Here is a 17,513-nt window from a genome sequence, read left to right on the forward strand (position 1 = left end):
ACCTGGTTAATTTAAATTTAGGGTGGGTTTTTTTGTGGATCTTTTTGCTGGTTTTATGGATTGTGTGAATCCAGAAAAAAGTGTCAGATCAGCTGATTCAGTACAGCTTGCGGTTTGAATGAGCCACAAACGGTCCTGACAGACAAGGCAGGTTAAATTTGAATTAAACATGAATATGAATGAAAAATTAAGGAAATATGCAAAGCTGCTTTTCCAAGAATTTGTCAGCCCAATCTGGCACCTTCCAGAAAGGATCAGCGACAACTCCCATCATCCTGTCAGACTGGACCCAAAAATAATCTTTACCAACACTGTTACTTTATCCTAAAATAAATTGGCAAATCTTAGGAAAATAGCAATAGATGAGTGCTTCTTTAGCTTGTTTACTTTGCTGTAACATATCTTTTTATTTTAAATCACGTGTGTAAATATTATTTTGGCTGAAGTTCTCTTTATAGGCAAAACCTCATGTAGCACAAGTTATACATCTTTTATTATGCTTTTCATCTATTGTTCCTCCTCCTTTATGCATCTGGGAACTTATGATCCTTTCTCTTTTGTTTTTCTTAATTTGCCTATGTCATAGAACTGATAATAACCAAATCCTTTTTTAGATTATCAATTCACCTGGAAATGAAAGGAACTTTCTTTTCGCTTCCTAACTCAACATCCCAAACACATTGGGGCTGCAAGTCTCCAAATGGTAACACAGAGGGATTGCAGTCTTTCTCAAACTTGGCGACATGTGGATTTTAACTCCCAGAATTCTCCATGGCTGGCTGGGGAATTCTGGGAGTTAAAGTCCACACATCTTAAAGTCACCAAGTTTGAGAAACTAGAGGGTCCTTTCCCCTCTCCTCTCCCCTTCCTCCCTCTCCCCTCTCCCCTCCTGCCCCCTCTCCCCTCCCCTGTCTCCTTCATCCCTTTCTCCTCTCCTCTCCTTCCTCCCACCCTCCCTTCCTATTAAAAACACAAAACAATACCAGCAGTTGTGTTCTTGTCATGACCACCACAATAAGAAGAAACCATATACTAAAAGCCCCACTCAAACATGAGCCCCAGATCTGGGATCAGAACCAAGTCTTAAGGCTTTCTAAAACCCCAGGGGAATGGGTGCTCGTGCGCAGAAATGTCCGGGAGGGTGGGCGAAGCCTCCCACCACCGTCACTACCGGTTCACCTGGCCTGAACCGGGAGTAACCCACTCCTGCTCTGGGGTGAGGCAGTTCCTGTCAGCCTCTGCTTCGCTTACTTGCTATCGGCTGCCATAGAAACGGGGAGGGAGGTTGCATGGCATTTGGGATGGGAATAAATGGCACAGGAGGAGATATGGAAAAAGGAGTTTTCTTCTCACCATCTTCTGCGCATGCTGGTGGCCGGTGTTTGGACCTGGTCAAGGCCAACCGTCCTGCATACCAACATGATGATGCCTTTTGGAGATGCACCCCACATGACACCTAAGGGAGTTGCAGATTGGACACTGGTCTGGGGTCATTGGAGGGAGGGGGCTGGGTTATCATTTGATATGTACTTGTTCGCGCCTTCCTGGCTCAGATCTTGCTTTACTTTCGCTGCTATCTTTTCATAACCAGTAAAAGTATCTTTAATTCCACGAACAATGGAGTCGGGAGTTTACTTCCTTGGTTATTGATGGAGGCACGCCTGACAGTTCCATAGGGCAGGGTGAGCAGAGAAGGCCCCCTTACCATCTGCCACAAAATGACAGATTTTAATAAGGGGAACCTGGAGTGCACCCATGCTGATGCAATTCCCAGCCTGCTTTGTAAAAGTTGCTAAAGGCTGGGGATTATGGGATGTAGCCAGCCAGAATGCACCAGTCTCTTTTAGCCTTTGGGTGAGCACTTTCATTTTCTCCAAAAACGTCCATTCCACAAGACATTCTTTCAACTGAGGTTAAGAGGGAGGCTTCTTTTTTGGGGGGAAGGCGATGCAGGATTTGATCAGTGACGCTTGAAAACTCTGTGCTGATATTGCTTGCGCACAACTAATGACAATATTTGGCACTTACACAATAAAGCTTGTTTTTAGGAGTCCCTGGCGCTCAATTGGGTGTTAATGAATGAATGAATTAAACATATAGACACACACACCTACTTCTCTTCCCTGTGGTGACCAGTAAGCATTCTAATAAGGAATGCAGCTTCTGCTTCCAAATAAATCCCATTTCAATTTCATAACGTCGTGCGTAAATCTTGTGCCAGAGGAAGAAAACCTCAGCTAACCAGGACATCAATCTCATCTTCTCTATAATGTTTCAAAGCCATTTCACTGGCCGAGAATGTTATACAGGTTGTGCTCGACTTACGACCACAACTGAGCCCAAGCTTTCTCTTGTTAAGTGAGTTTCGCCACATTTTACGACCTTCCTTGACACAGTTGTTAAGTGAATCCCTGCAGTTGATAAGTTAGTAACCTGGTTGTTAAGTGAATCCGCCTTGCCCACTGACCTGGAAGGTTGTAAAAGGAGATCGCGTGACTTCAGGACGCTGCAACGGTCATAAGTGTGAACCAGTTGCCAAGCCTCTGAATTTTGATCACATGATGCTGTAAAGCTCAACCCCTCCAAGACGGAGTGGCTGTGGCTACCGGCCCCCCGGTTCAACCAGCTGACTCCATCGCTGGCCATTGGGGGAGAGCAACTGGCCCCCGTGGAGCGGGCGCGCAATTTGGGCGTCCTCCTAGATGCCCGGCTGTCGATGGATGACCATGTGGCAGCCGTGGCGAGGGGGGCGTTCCACCAGGTTCGCCTAGATACTCCCACATAACACCTCTCCTGCGCGAGCTGCACTGGCTACCTGTGGTTTTTCGGGTGCGTTTCAAGGTGTTGATTACCATCTTTAAAGCGCTCCATGGCACAGGACCTAGTTACCTGCGGGATCGCATCCTACCCCATACATCCCTGCGACCAATTCGCTCTCACAGGGAGGGACTCCTCCGGGTGCCGTCTACCAAGCAATGCCAGCGGGCGGCGCCCAGGAGTAGGGCCTTCTCTGTGATGGGCCCAACCCTCTGGAATGACCTCCCCACCGATATTAGAACCACCACTGATCTCCGCTCCTTCCGCAAGAAACTCAAGACCCACCTGTTCCAATTAGATGGCCTGGCCCATTTATAGTCCTATTCTTAATCCTCCTGGCAGTTATATTTTTTAATTTTGGGGTAGATTTTGGGGTAGTTTTTAATGTTATCTCTAATTTTATTATTACTGTACAGTTTGTATATCGCCTCCTCTATGTAGATGTATGTATATAGTGTTTTAACGCTGACTGTACACCGCCCCGAGTCCCTTCGGGGAGAGGGAGCGGTTTATAAATATAAATAAATAAATAAATAAATAAATAAATAAATAAATAAATAAATAAATAAATAAATAAAGGTTGCAACGATGAAAAATGGTCATAAGTCACTTTTTTCAGTGCCGTTGTAACTTTGAATAGTCACTAAATGGACTGTTATAAATCCAGGATTACCTGTATGCCAGAGGTTCCCACCCAAAAATCACTGTTGACTTTAGTGGGAAACCTTTGTACAGACAGTCCTTGGCTTACAACCGCAATTGGGACCAGCACTTCTGCCGCTAAGCGAGGCGATTGTTAAGTGAATCATGCCCAATTCTGATAACTTTTTTTTTGCTACAGCCATTAATTGAATCATGCAGTCGTTAAGTAAATCCAGATCCCTCACTGACTTTGCTTGTAGAAGGACCCCAAAAGAGATCCTGTAATTCAGGGGTGTCCAAACTTGGCAACTTTAAGACTTGTGGACTTCAACTCCCAGAATTCCCCAGCCAGCTAGCTGGGGAATTCTGGGAGTTGAAGTCCACAAGTCTTAAAGTTGCCAAGTTTGGACACCCCTGCTGTGATTTAACAACTGCATGGTTCACTTAACATTCATGGCAAAAAAATAATGGGCACAAATCACTTAACAGCCACAAACCCAGTTCTTCATAGGTTCTAGCCTCCTGCCCTCTAATCATCTTGGTGGCTCTTCGCTGCACTATTTCCAGAGTCTCAACATCTTGTGACCAAAACTGGATGCAGGATTCCAAGTGTGGTCTCACCAGAGAGCAAGATCTTTGTGTAATGTGTAGATAGCCTGAGGCCGGATTTGGATCCTTAGAGTGGGAATTCTGGGGCGATTTGTTCAGTTGACCCATTGGTTTGCTTTCTTGGCTCTCCGTAGATAAACAAGTCTAAATCCAGTCACCTTTTGGTAGATATGTAAGGATACCACTGCAGCTCAGCTTTAGGCAAAGTGGGACATTTTAAGGCAAGGTCTATTCACAGGAACTGAATAACACAATAACAGAGTTGGAAGGGACCTTGGAGGTCTTCTAGTCCAATCCCTTGCTCAGGCAGGAAACACCATACCATTTCAGACAAATGATTGCCCAATCTCTTCTTAAAAACTCCCAGCGCTCACAACTTCTAGAGGCAATTCATTTTACTGGTTAATTGTTCTAACTGACAGCAAGTTTCTCCTTGGTTCTAGCTTGCGTCTCTCCTTGATAAGTTTCCATCCATTGGTTCTTGCCTGTTTTTTGGTGCTTTGGAGAATAGCTTGACTTCTTCTTTTTAGTAGCCCCTCAAATATTGGAACAAGGTTATCATGTCATCATCCCCCCCAGTCCTTCTTTTCATTAGACATGTCCAGTTCCTGCAACCGTTCTTCATATGTTTTAGCCTCCCGTCTTCTAATCCTCTTTGTTGCTCTTCTCTGCACATCTTTTTTTTTTTTTATATTGTAGCAACCAAAACAGGACGCAATATTCCAAGTGTGGTCTTACTAAGGCCTTATAAAGCGGTACTTACACTTCATGGGAATTCCTCTGGGATGGGAAAAAGCCGATCCAGCCAGGAATGTCGTAGGATACAACAGACAGTCTGGGAATCCACTCCTTCCACCTTCCCGTTCAAGAACAGGAAGAAGGAAACACGGACAGCAGCATGAAGACAAATTCCGGACCAATGCAAATTTGCATCCAGCTCCTCTCTGTGGTTTCAATAGGCCTGTTTTGCCTATTGAGGAAATCTGTCCTCCAGCTCCGTTCACTCAGTGTGCAAGAGTTTCCCAAGATCTTCAGGGCATCCTTCCAAGTCTCGGATCATTTCTATTTGTGTTTTTAGGAGGCAGGGAGTGTCACCGCTGCTCAGTTCTCCACCCATCTTTGAGACAGCGGAAAAATATTTGGCGTCATATTGGCTTTCCCCATAGTTTGAGTTGTTGTTCTTGCCACTCTGGGACCTCCCTCTCAGTTGGAGAGGGTCAAACTTGATCTGACCGAGCTGCATTGCTTAGCGCAGGGATTGCTCTGAAGCCTCTTTCATCCTTCTGCTGCAGCTCCCTGTCACTCAAAATATGCACATCCGCCAGCACGCAATTTACTGAGCCTTTTGACCTCCGATAGGTTTTTCTTCCTTGAGACAGACTATTTAGCCCAGGGGTGTCCAAACTTGGCAACTTTAAGACTTGTGGACTTCAACTCCCAGAATTCCCCAGCCAGCTCTGCTGGCTGGGGAATTCTGGGAGTTGAAGTCCACAAGTCTTAAAGTTGCCAAGTTTGGACACCCCTGATTTAGCCTAACAACTATCCAGGGCACACTGACTGCAATGTGGGGGATGAGTTGGTGGCTGGGGAATTCTGGGAGTTGAAGTCCACACATCTTAAAATCCCAGAATTGCTAAGGTCGAGAAACACCAAATGCCATTTCTCACTCAGCCTGAGCAAAGGACAAATGTATTTGGACATTTTTTTAAAAATCCACATAACATTATCTATGCGTGGATATGCGGTGGCACAGTACCTAAGATGCTGAGCTTGTCAGAAAGTTTGGCGGTTCGAATCCCTAGCCCCGCATAATGGAGTGAGCGCCCCGTGACTTGTCCCAGCTTCTGCCAACCTAGCAGTTCAAAAGCACTTAAAAAATGCAAGTAGAAAAATAGGAACCACCTTTGGTGGGAAGGGAACAGCATTCCGTGCGCCTTCGGCGTTTAGTCATGCCGGCCACATGACCACGGAGACGTCTTCGGACAGCGCTGGCTCTTTGGCTTTGAAATGGAGATGAGCACCGCCCCCTAGAGTCGGGAAGGACTACCACATATGTGCGAGGGGAACCTTTACCTTTTAGCATTATCTTTCTCTCATCTCAAGGCCATGAGTAAGCTACATACATACCACTTTTGATACATCTGTGTTCATTCTAATCCTGACACAGCCATGGCTGAATTATCTGGCACGACTGGCAGAGGACATAATGCGCAATTGCCATGAATGATGGTTTGTTGAGCAAGGGATGATAGGGCTGTGATCTCATGCCTGCAAACCTCTAGCCCTGTGATGGCGAACCTATGGCACGCGTGCCGGAAATGGCACACAGAGCCATCTCTCCGTGCATGCGAGCCACCACCCGTTGCTCTTCTGGGTTCCGGTGCACCGGCCAGTTGGTCAAAAGAGTGCATGCGCCTGCTGGGAAGATGATCTTCCAGTTTCTGGCGCGCGCTAGTGCACCGGCTAGCTGGTCTTCATGCACGCATGCATGCCAGAAACCAGAAAACTAGGTGGCCGGTGCACATGCGCATGCCGGAGACTGGAAGATCATTTTTCCGGCATGCAAATGCACACCAGACAGCTGCTCCTGTGCCCCCGTTTCAGCACCCTGTGCCAAAAAAGTTCGCAATACTGCTCTAGCCATTCACGAGATTTTTGTTTTTTAATTTCTTTTCGTTTTTTTAACCCATCTTTATTATTTTTCTAAATAACTCAAGTGGAGAAGATGCCTAACACTTCCTCCTCCTCCTCCTCTTTCCCTACAACCACCACCTTGTGAGATGGGTTGGATTGGGAGGGACTGGCCCAAAGTCTCCCACCCACTTTTTTATTATTTTTAAACAGACAAAAACAAAGACATAAAACACATACAACCTTCTTCCCTTTCATATAGCGTGTCGTTTGGTTACAAGATTTTGTGCGTCTTTTCCATGGTCACCACTTACAATTATGTATCGAATCACAAATTATTCATTAAGTAAACCTAAGTACATTATTATCATTATATATCCATTATTCAACTATAATTATTATCCCTTAATTTTAAATGAGTCATTCTAAGTATTGAATTCATATGCACAACATCATTTTGCATCAATAGTTCAACTCCAATTATTATTTCTACATTTTAAACAGAATATTCTATATACTGAGATCATACAACATCATTCTATTACATCGTTCTAATCTGTTTAACAATGCTAAACCCTCCACCCATTTTTTAAATGTCTAAGGCAGGACTAGAACTCATCATCTCCTGGTGATTGGCCCCAAGTTATCCAGACAGATTTCATGTTGAGGTGGGATTAGAACTCACCATCTCCTGGTGATTGGCCCAAAGTCACTCAGGTGGCTTTTGTGTCTAAGGCAGGACTAGAACTCACTATCTCCTGGTTTCTACCCCACTTAGGTATTATTTTTTAAAATATATATATATATATATATATGTTCTCTTGTGGCGATGAAGATTTTTACAGACTCGATACGGTAAGCCTAAATTTTAGTCTGATTCATATTTTGCACTTAATGCACTGTGGAAATTCCACGTATCAGTTTACTATAATTGTGTAATTGCAGCTGTAAAGGATGGCCTAAGCCATCCTGCTAAGCCAGGGTTTATCCCTCCTGTTATTGTCCCTACTGGAAGCATTAACTGAAATGAATATTACTACTAATGATTACACAAGCTGAAAATCATTACCAAAAGGACAAATAAATGGGATTTTGTGCTGGGATGTGTGAGAAAACATGCTCCCTAGCCCATTTCCTTTACGATTTAGGAAGCAAACACAATGTTTCTCTCTCTCAATGGAGCCTCTCTTGCTTAATTAATTAATCATTCCTATTATATTTTCAGCTCAGTACAAAGTCAATTGATAAAAGCCGAGACTATAAACCTAAAGATCAAAGGTGCAGATCAGATATTATACAAAGCATGGCACCAAAGATACTGAAGCACTCTGAAGCATCATCAGCTTGCATTGATTGATTGAATTCATTGATTGATTGTCTTTGGGTCCCTATTCCGGAGATGGGCACTTAGGACCCACAGGGGTCCTGAAGGAAAAGGCAGCCCCTGGCCAACCAACCATTATTTAGGGGGGGGGGGCAGTAAACCCACTCACTGGTTGGGAGACATTCTGAGTCCTGAAACAGAAATAGAGTAGGAGAAGGAAGTTGTTACTTCAGGTTGGCGCCTGGAGTGGCTTATACAAAAATAACGGGATGAAAATAAAGAAAATAAAGTAAGTTGGTTTAGTTTCCCCTTCTTAGGTCCATGGCCGCGTAAGGCAAAAGGACAGGAATGCTGAGTACGCGTGTCACGACGAAGCCTCCGGGGTTTAGAGAAGCGCCCTGATCCTCACAAAAAAGAAACGGCGCGATCTAAGGGTTGGGTAACTTTTGACAGTCTAAGAACGCAACGCTATTTGCACTCTGCACTTCCCTAGAGGCACGCTCTTCCTCTTCTCTGGACGGCGGCTCTTTCGGTGATTCCGCCTGCCATTTCTAAGCTGTGCCGGGGGGATGGGGGGGGTGGGAAAAAACCGGCTAACCGGATCAGCAGTTAATGAATGAACCCAACTGGCTAGATTCTCACAACCTTCGGACTCCCCGAGCCACGCGAATTCAATCCTTCCAGCTGTTCGCCGTCGGCTCCGGCCGAGAAGAGAGAGAGAAACTGAAAGCTACGCAGAGCGAGCCGCGGAAAGGAGCGACGCGAAGACCCGCGTTGGGCGAGTCACACGTGAACCTCGCCGCCACACGCGGTGGACGAGCCTCGTTTGCCCCAGACTGCCTTTTTCCCAACGCCCCGACGATGAAGGAACGCCCCGGGAGCACACGGTGTCCTCCGTGCTGGACACGCGTCGCGTGTGGAAAGGCCTCCGGGAAGCCAGCTTGCCTCGCCTCCAGCCGCTCCGGAGCGAGGAGAGCAACTCCCCGACGCCCGGCGGGCCAGGCAGCTCGGCAGGGAGGCGCCCAGTCCGACGCTCCCCGGCGCCTTTGCCTTGCCCGAGACTCACCGCTCAGTCGCGTTCCGACGCTCCCCTGGCCGCCGCTTCAGGGCAGCAGCAGCCCGCCGGGACAGGGCATCGCCGCCGCTCCAGGGCTCCCGTCGCCTTGCAGCGCCGGCCGCTTCGATTCAACGCCCGTCCGTCCGTCCGAGCGACCGACCCAGCCCGAGCTCCGCTGCGCTGCAAGGCTGCGGGCTGGGCTGGTGCGCCAGGCGCGGCGGCCGGAAAGCGGAGGGCGGGGAGGCAGCGGGCGGGGAGGAAGGGGCGGCGGAGCTCAGTTGCCTTCGGGGGGCGGAGAGGCGAGAGTTGGCTGGGGGGCGGCCGCTAGGCTCGAGGCTTCCTCGCCAGCCCAGCCGTCTGCCCAGCGGGGAAGGACCAAGCCCGGCCGCCTCCCGGGAGCAACTCTCGCTTTGGCCGGGGGGCGAGGGGGCTCTTGCCATCCGCCGCGCTGTCTCCCGGTTGGGGGCATTGGGCGCCCACGGCGGGGAGAGGTAAAGAGATCCCGGGGTGGGTTTGGCGTGGCTCTTCAGCTGGACTCAACGCGCTGCTGGGCGCCGTTGACCGGGGTTAAGGGGTCGTGTGGACCCCGCATGCCCGCTTTCTCTCGAGGGAGCTCAGAGCGCGTTCTCACGCGCCTCCTGCACGTGGAGTCGCCAAGAGCTCTTCTAATGTTCAACAGGTATTTGTTCCTCTTTCTCCGAACGGGATTTTGCCGCCCCCCTTCGATGCGGGGGCTCTTCCTTCCTTCAAAGGGTCTGCAGTCAGTGTGGGGTCTGAGAACCGCCCAGGTTCCCCCCCCCCCGTCACTCCAGGCCGCTGCGAGTGCGGAGGCTCCTCCTATTTCTTTTTGTTGTTAGTTGCCAAGTCGTGTCCGACCCATCGCGGCCCCATGGACCACGTTCCTCCAGGCCAGAGGTCTTCAAACTTGGCAACTTTAAGACTTGTGGACTTCAACTCCCAGCTGGCTGGAGAATTCTAGGAGTTGAAGTCCACAAGTCTTAAAGTTGCCAAGTTTGGGGACCCCTGCTCCAGACCTTCCTTTACCATCCTCTGGAGTCCATTTAAGCTCAGGCCGACTGCTTCCATGACTTCATCCAGCCACCTCATTCTCTGTCATCCCCTTCTTCTTCTTTTGCCCTCCATCGTTCCCAGCATGAGGCTCTTCTCCAGGGAGTCCTTCTTCCTTCTCATTAGGTGGCCAAAGTCTTTGAGTTTCCTCTTCAGGATCTGGCCTTCTGAAGAGCAGTCAGGGTTGATCTCCTCTAGGAGTGACCGGTTGGATGGCCTTGCAGTCCAAGGGACTCGCAGGAGTCTTCTTCTCCAGCACCAGAGTTCAAAGGCCTCCATTCTTTGGCGCTCAGCCTTCCTTATGGCCCAACCTTCACAGCCATCCATTGCAACTGGGAAAACCATCGCCTTGATTATACACACTTTTGTTGGCAGGGTGATGTCTCTGCTCCTCCTATACCCGCATTTATATCTGCGTTTAACACAAAGTAGGACTAACCTCCGTGTGAATCAGCATAAGCTCTTGCTAGGTGTGCCCGACTGGTTCTTGTGGCGCATGAATGAGCCTCCTGCCACTTTTACCCACAAGGGAGTCCATGTCACTTTATATGGATTTAATTATTTGGGGGGGGGGGCAATGCATTTTTCCCCTTCCATGGACTCCTTCTGGTCTTTCCAGCCACTTGTTGCCAGCATTCTTGTTGTTTCCTGGCGGCCTTTATAGATTTCACACATACATGCTCTGCTCCATCACTTCCCAGCTTAATTATTCTCTTGGCATCTCAGCTATTCTGGAGTTGCTTTGCTGCTTCTGAGCTGCTCCTGAGCCTTGTTGCTTGGCCAGCCACACAAGGAGCGCCCACCCACCCCCGAGGTGAAATTTAGGAGAACTCTGCCTCTCTCTCCTTAGACCAGGGGTCTCCAACCTTGGGTACTTTAAGCCTGGTGGACTTCAACATCTGGGAGTTGAAGTCCTTCAGGCTTAAAGGGCCCAAGGTTGGAGACCTCTGCCTTAGACCACAATACAAAAAAGATGCTGTGACCCTAGAAAGAGTTCAGAGAAGGACAACAAAGATGATAAAAGATCTGGAGACTGGATCTGGAGACATGATGCAAAGATCCCGCTCTCTGGAAAAAGGTCTAATACTGGAAAAAGTGGAAGGAAGGAGAAGAAGAGGACAACTACTGGTAGTATGTAGCAAGATGAAGGGACTCGTTTGAAGTAGTGAGGGGGACGTTGTTGGAAAAATGGGAAGACCAGGTTAGGGAGAAATTATCAAGAAAAATATTGATGTGTTCGCTAAGCCAACACCAAGTTAATGGCACACAATCCATCCAAATCGGTTCTATGGTTTAGCCAAGACAACCATATGGATGGTGAACTCACCAACGGCTCAGCCTGAGAGGAAGGCTAGGACATAGCATAATAGGATTGGAAGGGACCTTGGAGGTCTTCTAGTCCAACCTCTCTTCAAGCAGGAAACCCTATACAAGTGATGGCGAACCTTTTCAACGGCCAGTGTTCAAACTAGAATGTGTGTGCATGCGCTCGCTGGCCAGCTGGCCTTTGGGCTTCTGGCATGCTCATCCGCACCGGCCAGCTGGCCTTTGCATGCACCAGAGCACCGGAAAAACCAAAGACCAGGTGGCCAGTGCATGCATGCCTGTTTGGGGGCTGTTTTCAGGCCATTTTGGGGGGCATTTTCATGCCGTTTTTGGCTGTTTTCCAGTGCTCTAGCACCTGCAAATACCAGCTCTGGAAACCAGAAGAGCAGTTGGCGACATGGCACGTCCCCACAGAGCAGGCTCTGCATGCCTTCTGTGGCACGCGTGCCAGAGGTTCGCCATCACGGCCCTATATAATTCTGGACAAATGTCCAATCCTTTTTTTGAGAAGCTCCAGCAATGAAGCACCCACAACTTCTGAAGATAAGCCATTCCACTGTTTTAACTCTTCTCACGGCCAGGAAAAACAACTTCCCTCCAGAAGTTACGGACAATTTAGATATCATGGGACCTTCTCCCTGGGGTCACCCATTCCTTGTTGAGACGGGTGGAGAGAGTACGCTTATTTCCATCGTAGACCACCCTCATAAAAGAATTAGGCTGAGCAAAATTTGCAGAAGCGATATCAAGCAAATGGAAAGAGGTAAAATTCAATGGTGGCGCAGTTAGATCTTTTTTTTTTGTATTGGAGAAGTAAATGCATTTTCGAAGACCATGAATGACACATTGGTTCAGACAACCTGGATTCACACCCTGGTTTGTTTGTGGAAGCTTAGCGTACCAAACATATGTTGTCATGCCCAGATGGCCAAGTTAAGTAGGCAGGAAACCTGTTGGCTGCTACACCGTGTGGGAATACTGACCCGGAAAATTTATGATTGCAGTCACACGGGGAAGTGTCAGATATTAATCACACACACATCCCTCACAGCACAAGCACACAAGAAAAAGTGCCATTCTTTTCGTTTCTCTGTCAGTTTGATATTGGATTGGCATAGTGGCGGGTTCCTAACCAGTTTACTACCAGTTCACACATGCTTGCACGTGTGCTCACACACACACGCAACACTTCTGCACATGCGTAAAAGCATCTGGTGGGTGGGCGGAGTCTCCAGGCAGTTGGGCGGAGTCTCCGGCCACTGCCACTACCTATTCAGCCGAACTGGGAGCAACCCATATCTGGATTGTCATAAAAACAGACCCTTGGAAATGATAAGAGGAATATAGGTAGTTTTTGACTTATGACCAGAATGTCCATTGGTAAGTAAGGTGGTTGTTAAGTGAATCATTGAAATATTGCAGCCAAATAAATCACATGGTCGTTAAGCAAACCTGGTTTACTCACATTGATGTTGGGAACTGACTGGGAAGGCCACAAATAGTGACTATCCATGCGGGAAGCGGACTGGGATGCTGCAACGGTTGTAAATCCCAATGGTGCTTTTTTATTTTGTTTTCAAGAGGCAACTGGACTTTCTGGTTTTGCTTTGAAGAGGTTTCGCTTCTCATCCAAGAAGCTTCTTTAGCTCTGACTGAATGGTGGGGAATGGAAGGGTTTATTCTCCTTGCAGACAGCTGGTCACTCGCATTCAGCAGTCAATTCAGCATTTAAAAGACACAAGCCACTCTTTTGAAGACAACAACGTCCATATTTTGGACGGAGAGGATTGCTGGTTTGGAAGAGGGGTCAAAGAAGCCCTCTAGGTCAAAATTGAACATCCCTCTTTCAACAGAGGGGGAGGGATACAACATCGTCTATCGCCAATCTACAACCCAGTCCTTTCAACAGTTCCAAGAAGGCTCCAGACCCATTTTCACCACTCTGGTGACCCTGAGGACACAGACAAGCCTCCAAGTGGCCTCAAGGACCCTCTTAAAAGGATGCAAATGACCAGCTGCCTGCAAGGAGAACAAATCCTTCCATTCCCCACCATCCGGTCAGAGCTGAAGGAGCTTCTTGGGTGAGAAGCGAAACGCCTTCAAAAGAATAAAACCAGAAAGTCCAGTTGCCTCCTGGAAAAAAAAACACCTTTGGGACAACCATGACCTGGAGGACGGAGAATCTCCATAAACTGTTGTAAATACAGATGTTGCCTAAGTGCCAAAATTTTAATATTGTGTATGCAGGGATGTTGTGATGGGGTTTTTTTTAAAATATTTTTTTTCATTTTCATACAAATATCCACATGTATACTGTTACATAAACCAACATTATTTTGTATTATTAAATATTTACATCAATTCATCTTACCATCAACCATCAAATTGGCTCTTCTGCTCTCCATACACCATATTTGTACACTATCCATCACTTTCTCCTCCCTCTCTTCTCTTTCTCCCTCCCTCCTTTCTTCCCTGTCATCTTTCTCTTCTCTACTTCCCCATCCTCTCTCCTCCTCTTCTCTTTTCACTCCTCCTTTCTCTCCTCCTCTTCCACCCTCTGCCCTCTCTCCTATCACTCTCTTCTTCCCCTTACTTCTCTCCTCCTCCTCTCTCCTCTTTCCACTCCTCCTTTCTCTCCTCCTCTTCCCCCCCCCCTCTGCCCTCTCTCCTAACCCTCTCTTCTTCCCCTTACCTCTCTCTTCTCTTCCAAGGATGTTGTGATGATTTTTAAGGGCTAGGATTGGGCATAATACAGTATGTCGCTTCTTTCAGTGGTGGTGTAATTTTGCATGAATACTAGATGACTACAGGTAGTTCTCAGCTTACCAAAGTTTATTAAGTGACCAAAGTAACAACATCACTGAAAAAAGGGGACTTAAGACCGTTTTTCATACTTAACGTGAGCCTTGGTGGCATAGTGATTAGAGTGGAGTACTGCAGGCTACTTCTGCTGACTACTAGCTGCCTGCAATTTGGCAGTTCAAATCCCACCAGGCTTAAGGTTGACTCAAGGTTTTTCACGCTTAACTACCCTTGCATCATCCCCATGGTCACTTGATCAAAATTCGGATGCTTGGCAATTGCCCCATGTTTCTGACGGTTGCAGAGTCCCAAGGTTACGTAGTCCCCTTTTGAAACCACCTGACAAAGCAGTCCATGGGGAAAGCCAGATTTACTTAATAACTGTGTTACTAAACTAACAAGTGCAATGATTCATTTAACTGTGCCAAGAAAGGTCATAAAAGTGGGAAAACTCACTTAATAACGGCCTGACTTAGGAACATAAATTTTGGGCTGAATTGTGGTTGTCAAAGTCAAAGATTACCCCTATCAACCTCTTTACATGAGTTAATTAAGTAGGAATCTTTTTGAAGGATTTGAAATGTTTCTTCCCAAACTTCTTGCCCCGTGAACTAATGTGCTGTTTATGAAATCACAAAGCTGCTTTCTATCCCTTGATTGTTTAGACCAGTGTTTTTCAACCGTGGGCACTTGGAAGATGTCTGGACTTCAACTCCCACAATTCTGAATGCTGGCTAGGGAATTCTGGGAGTTGAAGTCCAGACATCTTCAAGTGGCCATGGTTGAGAAACACTGGTTTAGACTTCTTCTCCATTTCATTTCTCAGCTTGCTCAAGTTTGCCGTGTGAACAACCTCCAAACTGAATAAATTGTGGCTCACTAGGTTTCTCATTAGCATATTAAAAAAAATAATGTAAGATCCTTTGTTCTAAATTGAGGGTACTGTATTATTAAAATCTATATCCCATTTTCTTTTGGGAAGACAATGTGTTTTTGTGTGTGTGTGTGTTTTGTTTGTAGCGATATTATTGATGTTTGCAGGATAAAGTTTCCATTTCTATCACTCATCAAAGAGGTATTTCTTTGATTACATTTCTCAGAAGGATATAATACCTTTAGGTCTCTCAAGTTAGAGAGAGGAAGAATGCAGCATTTTATTATGTACTATATACAGGTAGTCCTCAACTTACAGCACTTCATTTAGTGACCGTTCAAAGTTATAACGATACTGAAAAAAGTGACTTATGACTGCTTTTTACACTCACAACTGTTGCAGCATCTGCACAAACAACATTCTGACATTTGGAAACCCAGATTCTGCCCCCTTTTGCCAAAGCTCTGGAATTCTCAATACTGTTTAATGCCATATGACTGGCTAGAAACTGGAGGTTGCATTTTACCCCCAATTTCGGGGACTTAGATGGGACATGGCATGCTCAAAGGTTAGGATTCACATGCTCTATTGAGACTTGGTTTAATCTTCTTATACGTTTTCTTTAAAAAATGAATTTCTAATTAACTTTTGAACAAACAAAGTTGACTTTCACAACATAGTAAGCCAAGAACAATCAATATTATGACTTACGCAAAAGGTGTGAATCACACCTTACTCCAGACATTTGTCTAGGATATTCCTGAAGAGTTTTCTCAGTTCAATTGTTCTCGTATGATTGATCTTGAAAGTTCCTCTGTGACAAAAACTGCTTTTATTGAGACTGACTATAGTAACAGAGGGGGCGGGCACGGTCGCTCAGCGGTTAGAGTTTGTCAACTGGAAAGTTGACAGCTCATGTTTGAGACCCGAGTGCCGCACAACAGGGTGAGCTCCAGTGGTGGGTTCCGGATTCCATTGCAACCAGTACGGCCAGTGTGCGCATGCATCCTTACCTCTTGCAACGCCTCCAGTGGTGGGTTCCAGCCGGTACCACCTGGTATGGGCATACCAGTGGCAACTGGGAGCAGTGGCCACCATACCGGAACAGTGTTTCAGTGGGCCTGCCCTCGTTCCTTACCATTTTTTAAGCCAAACGGGCCATTTGTCCATGCACATGTATCGTACTGTGCCTGCGGAAACTTCGCTGAGCAGCTGGAGCGTCGCAGGGCGGTGTGTGCGCATGCCCAAGGTGGATGCCTGGCCCCGTCACAGCATACCGGTTGCAACGGGATCCAAAACCCACCATTGGCTGCGCTACTCCTTGCATGTTCACTATTTGCAAAGTTGCAAGTGGGCCCATACATCCCTGTAGGGCAGAGATTTCCAGCCCCACCACAAGCTGCCTGGCTGGTCCCATATTTCAGAGCTCCAGTCACAGGACTGGCCTATTGGTCATCCTGGAGCAGCTCCTCCACCCAGATGCACTGCGGACCATCAAAACTTTCTTGTGGATGACCAGTGGTCCGGTCGGTACCTCTGCTCTAAAAGGATACAAATGACCAGCTGTCTGCAAGGAGTATCAATCCTTCCATTCCCCACCATCCAGTCAGAGCTATACAATACAATACAATAGTAGAGTTGGAAGGGACCTTGGAGGTCTTCTAGTCCAACCCCCTGCCTAGACAGGAAACCCTACACCGCTTCAGACAAATAGCTATCCAACATCTTCTTAAAGACTTCCAGTGTTGGGGCATTCACAACTTCTGGAGGCAATTTCTGTTCCACTGATTAATTGTTCTAACTCTCAGGAAATTTCTCCTCAGTTCTAAGTTGCTTCTCTCCTTGATTAGTTTCCACCCATTGCTTCTTGTTCTACCCTCAGGTGCCTTGGAGAATAGCTTGACTCCCTCTTCTTTGTGGCAACCCCTGAGATATTGGAAGACTGCTATCAGGTCTCCCCTAGTCCTTCTTTCTATTAAACTAGACATACCCAGTTCCTGCAACCGTTCTTCATATGTTTTAGTCTCCAGTCCCCTAATCCTCTTTGTTGCTCTTCTCTGCACTCTCTCCAGAGTCTCCACTCCAGCTGAAGAAGCTTCTTGGATGAGAAGTGAAACGTCTTCAAAGAAAAAAAAACAAGGAAGTCTATTTGCCTCCTGAAAAAAGCCCCTTTGGGACAACCATGACCTGGATGAGGGAGAATCTCCACAGACCACTGCTTCTCTATCACATTCCCATAAGGACCGAGCGCCATCTGGTGGGGGTCTTTGGAAAACCCCTGGAAGATTGAATTCATTTGTTACATTCCCCCAAGAGACCAAGCCAGCCACAGGATCAACCAAATTAAAGTAACTTGTGAT

At 47.0% G+C, this 17,513-nt stretch overlaps 1 protein-coding gene across 2 annotated transcripts in view; it reads right to left on the minus strand.

Annotated features, from left to right (window-relative positions):
• The window catches only part of CPNE2 (copine 2), a 127,385-nt gene extending 118,083 nt beyond the window's left edge, over positions 1-9,302 (minus strand). Inside the window, exon 1 of one of the 2 annotated variants that reach the window (XM_081963032.1) lies at positions 9,090-9,302. Coding sequence is in view for 1 of the 2 variants with exons in the window: in XM_081963031.1 (XP_081819157.1) it covers positions 4,832-4,838 (7 nt within the window). In the remaining variant the exon portion in view is untranslated. Of the gene's footprint in view, positions 1-4,831; positions 4,854-9,089 lie in introns of those variants that run through there. The other variant, XM_081963031.1, reaches the window with a different exon arrangement.
• Positions 9,303-17,513: the final 8,211 nt, after the last annotated feature.

This window comes from Natrix helvetica, assembly GCF_964273705.1.
Source record: "Natrix helvetica genome assembly, chromosome: 10".
NCBI lineage: Eukaryota > Metazoa > Chordata > Lepidosauria > Squamata > Natricidae > Natrix > Natrix helvetica.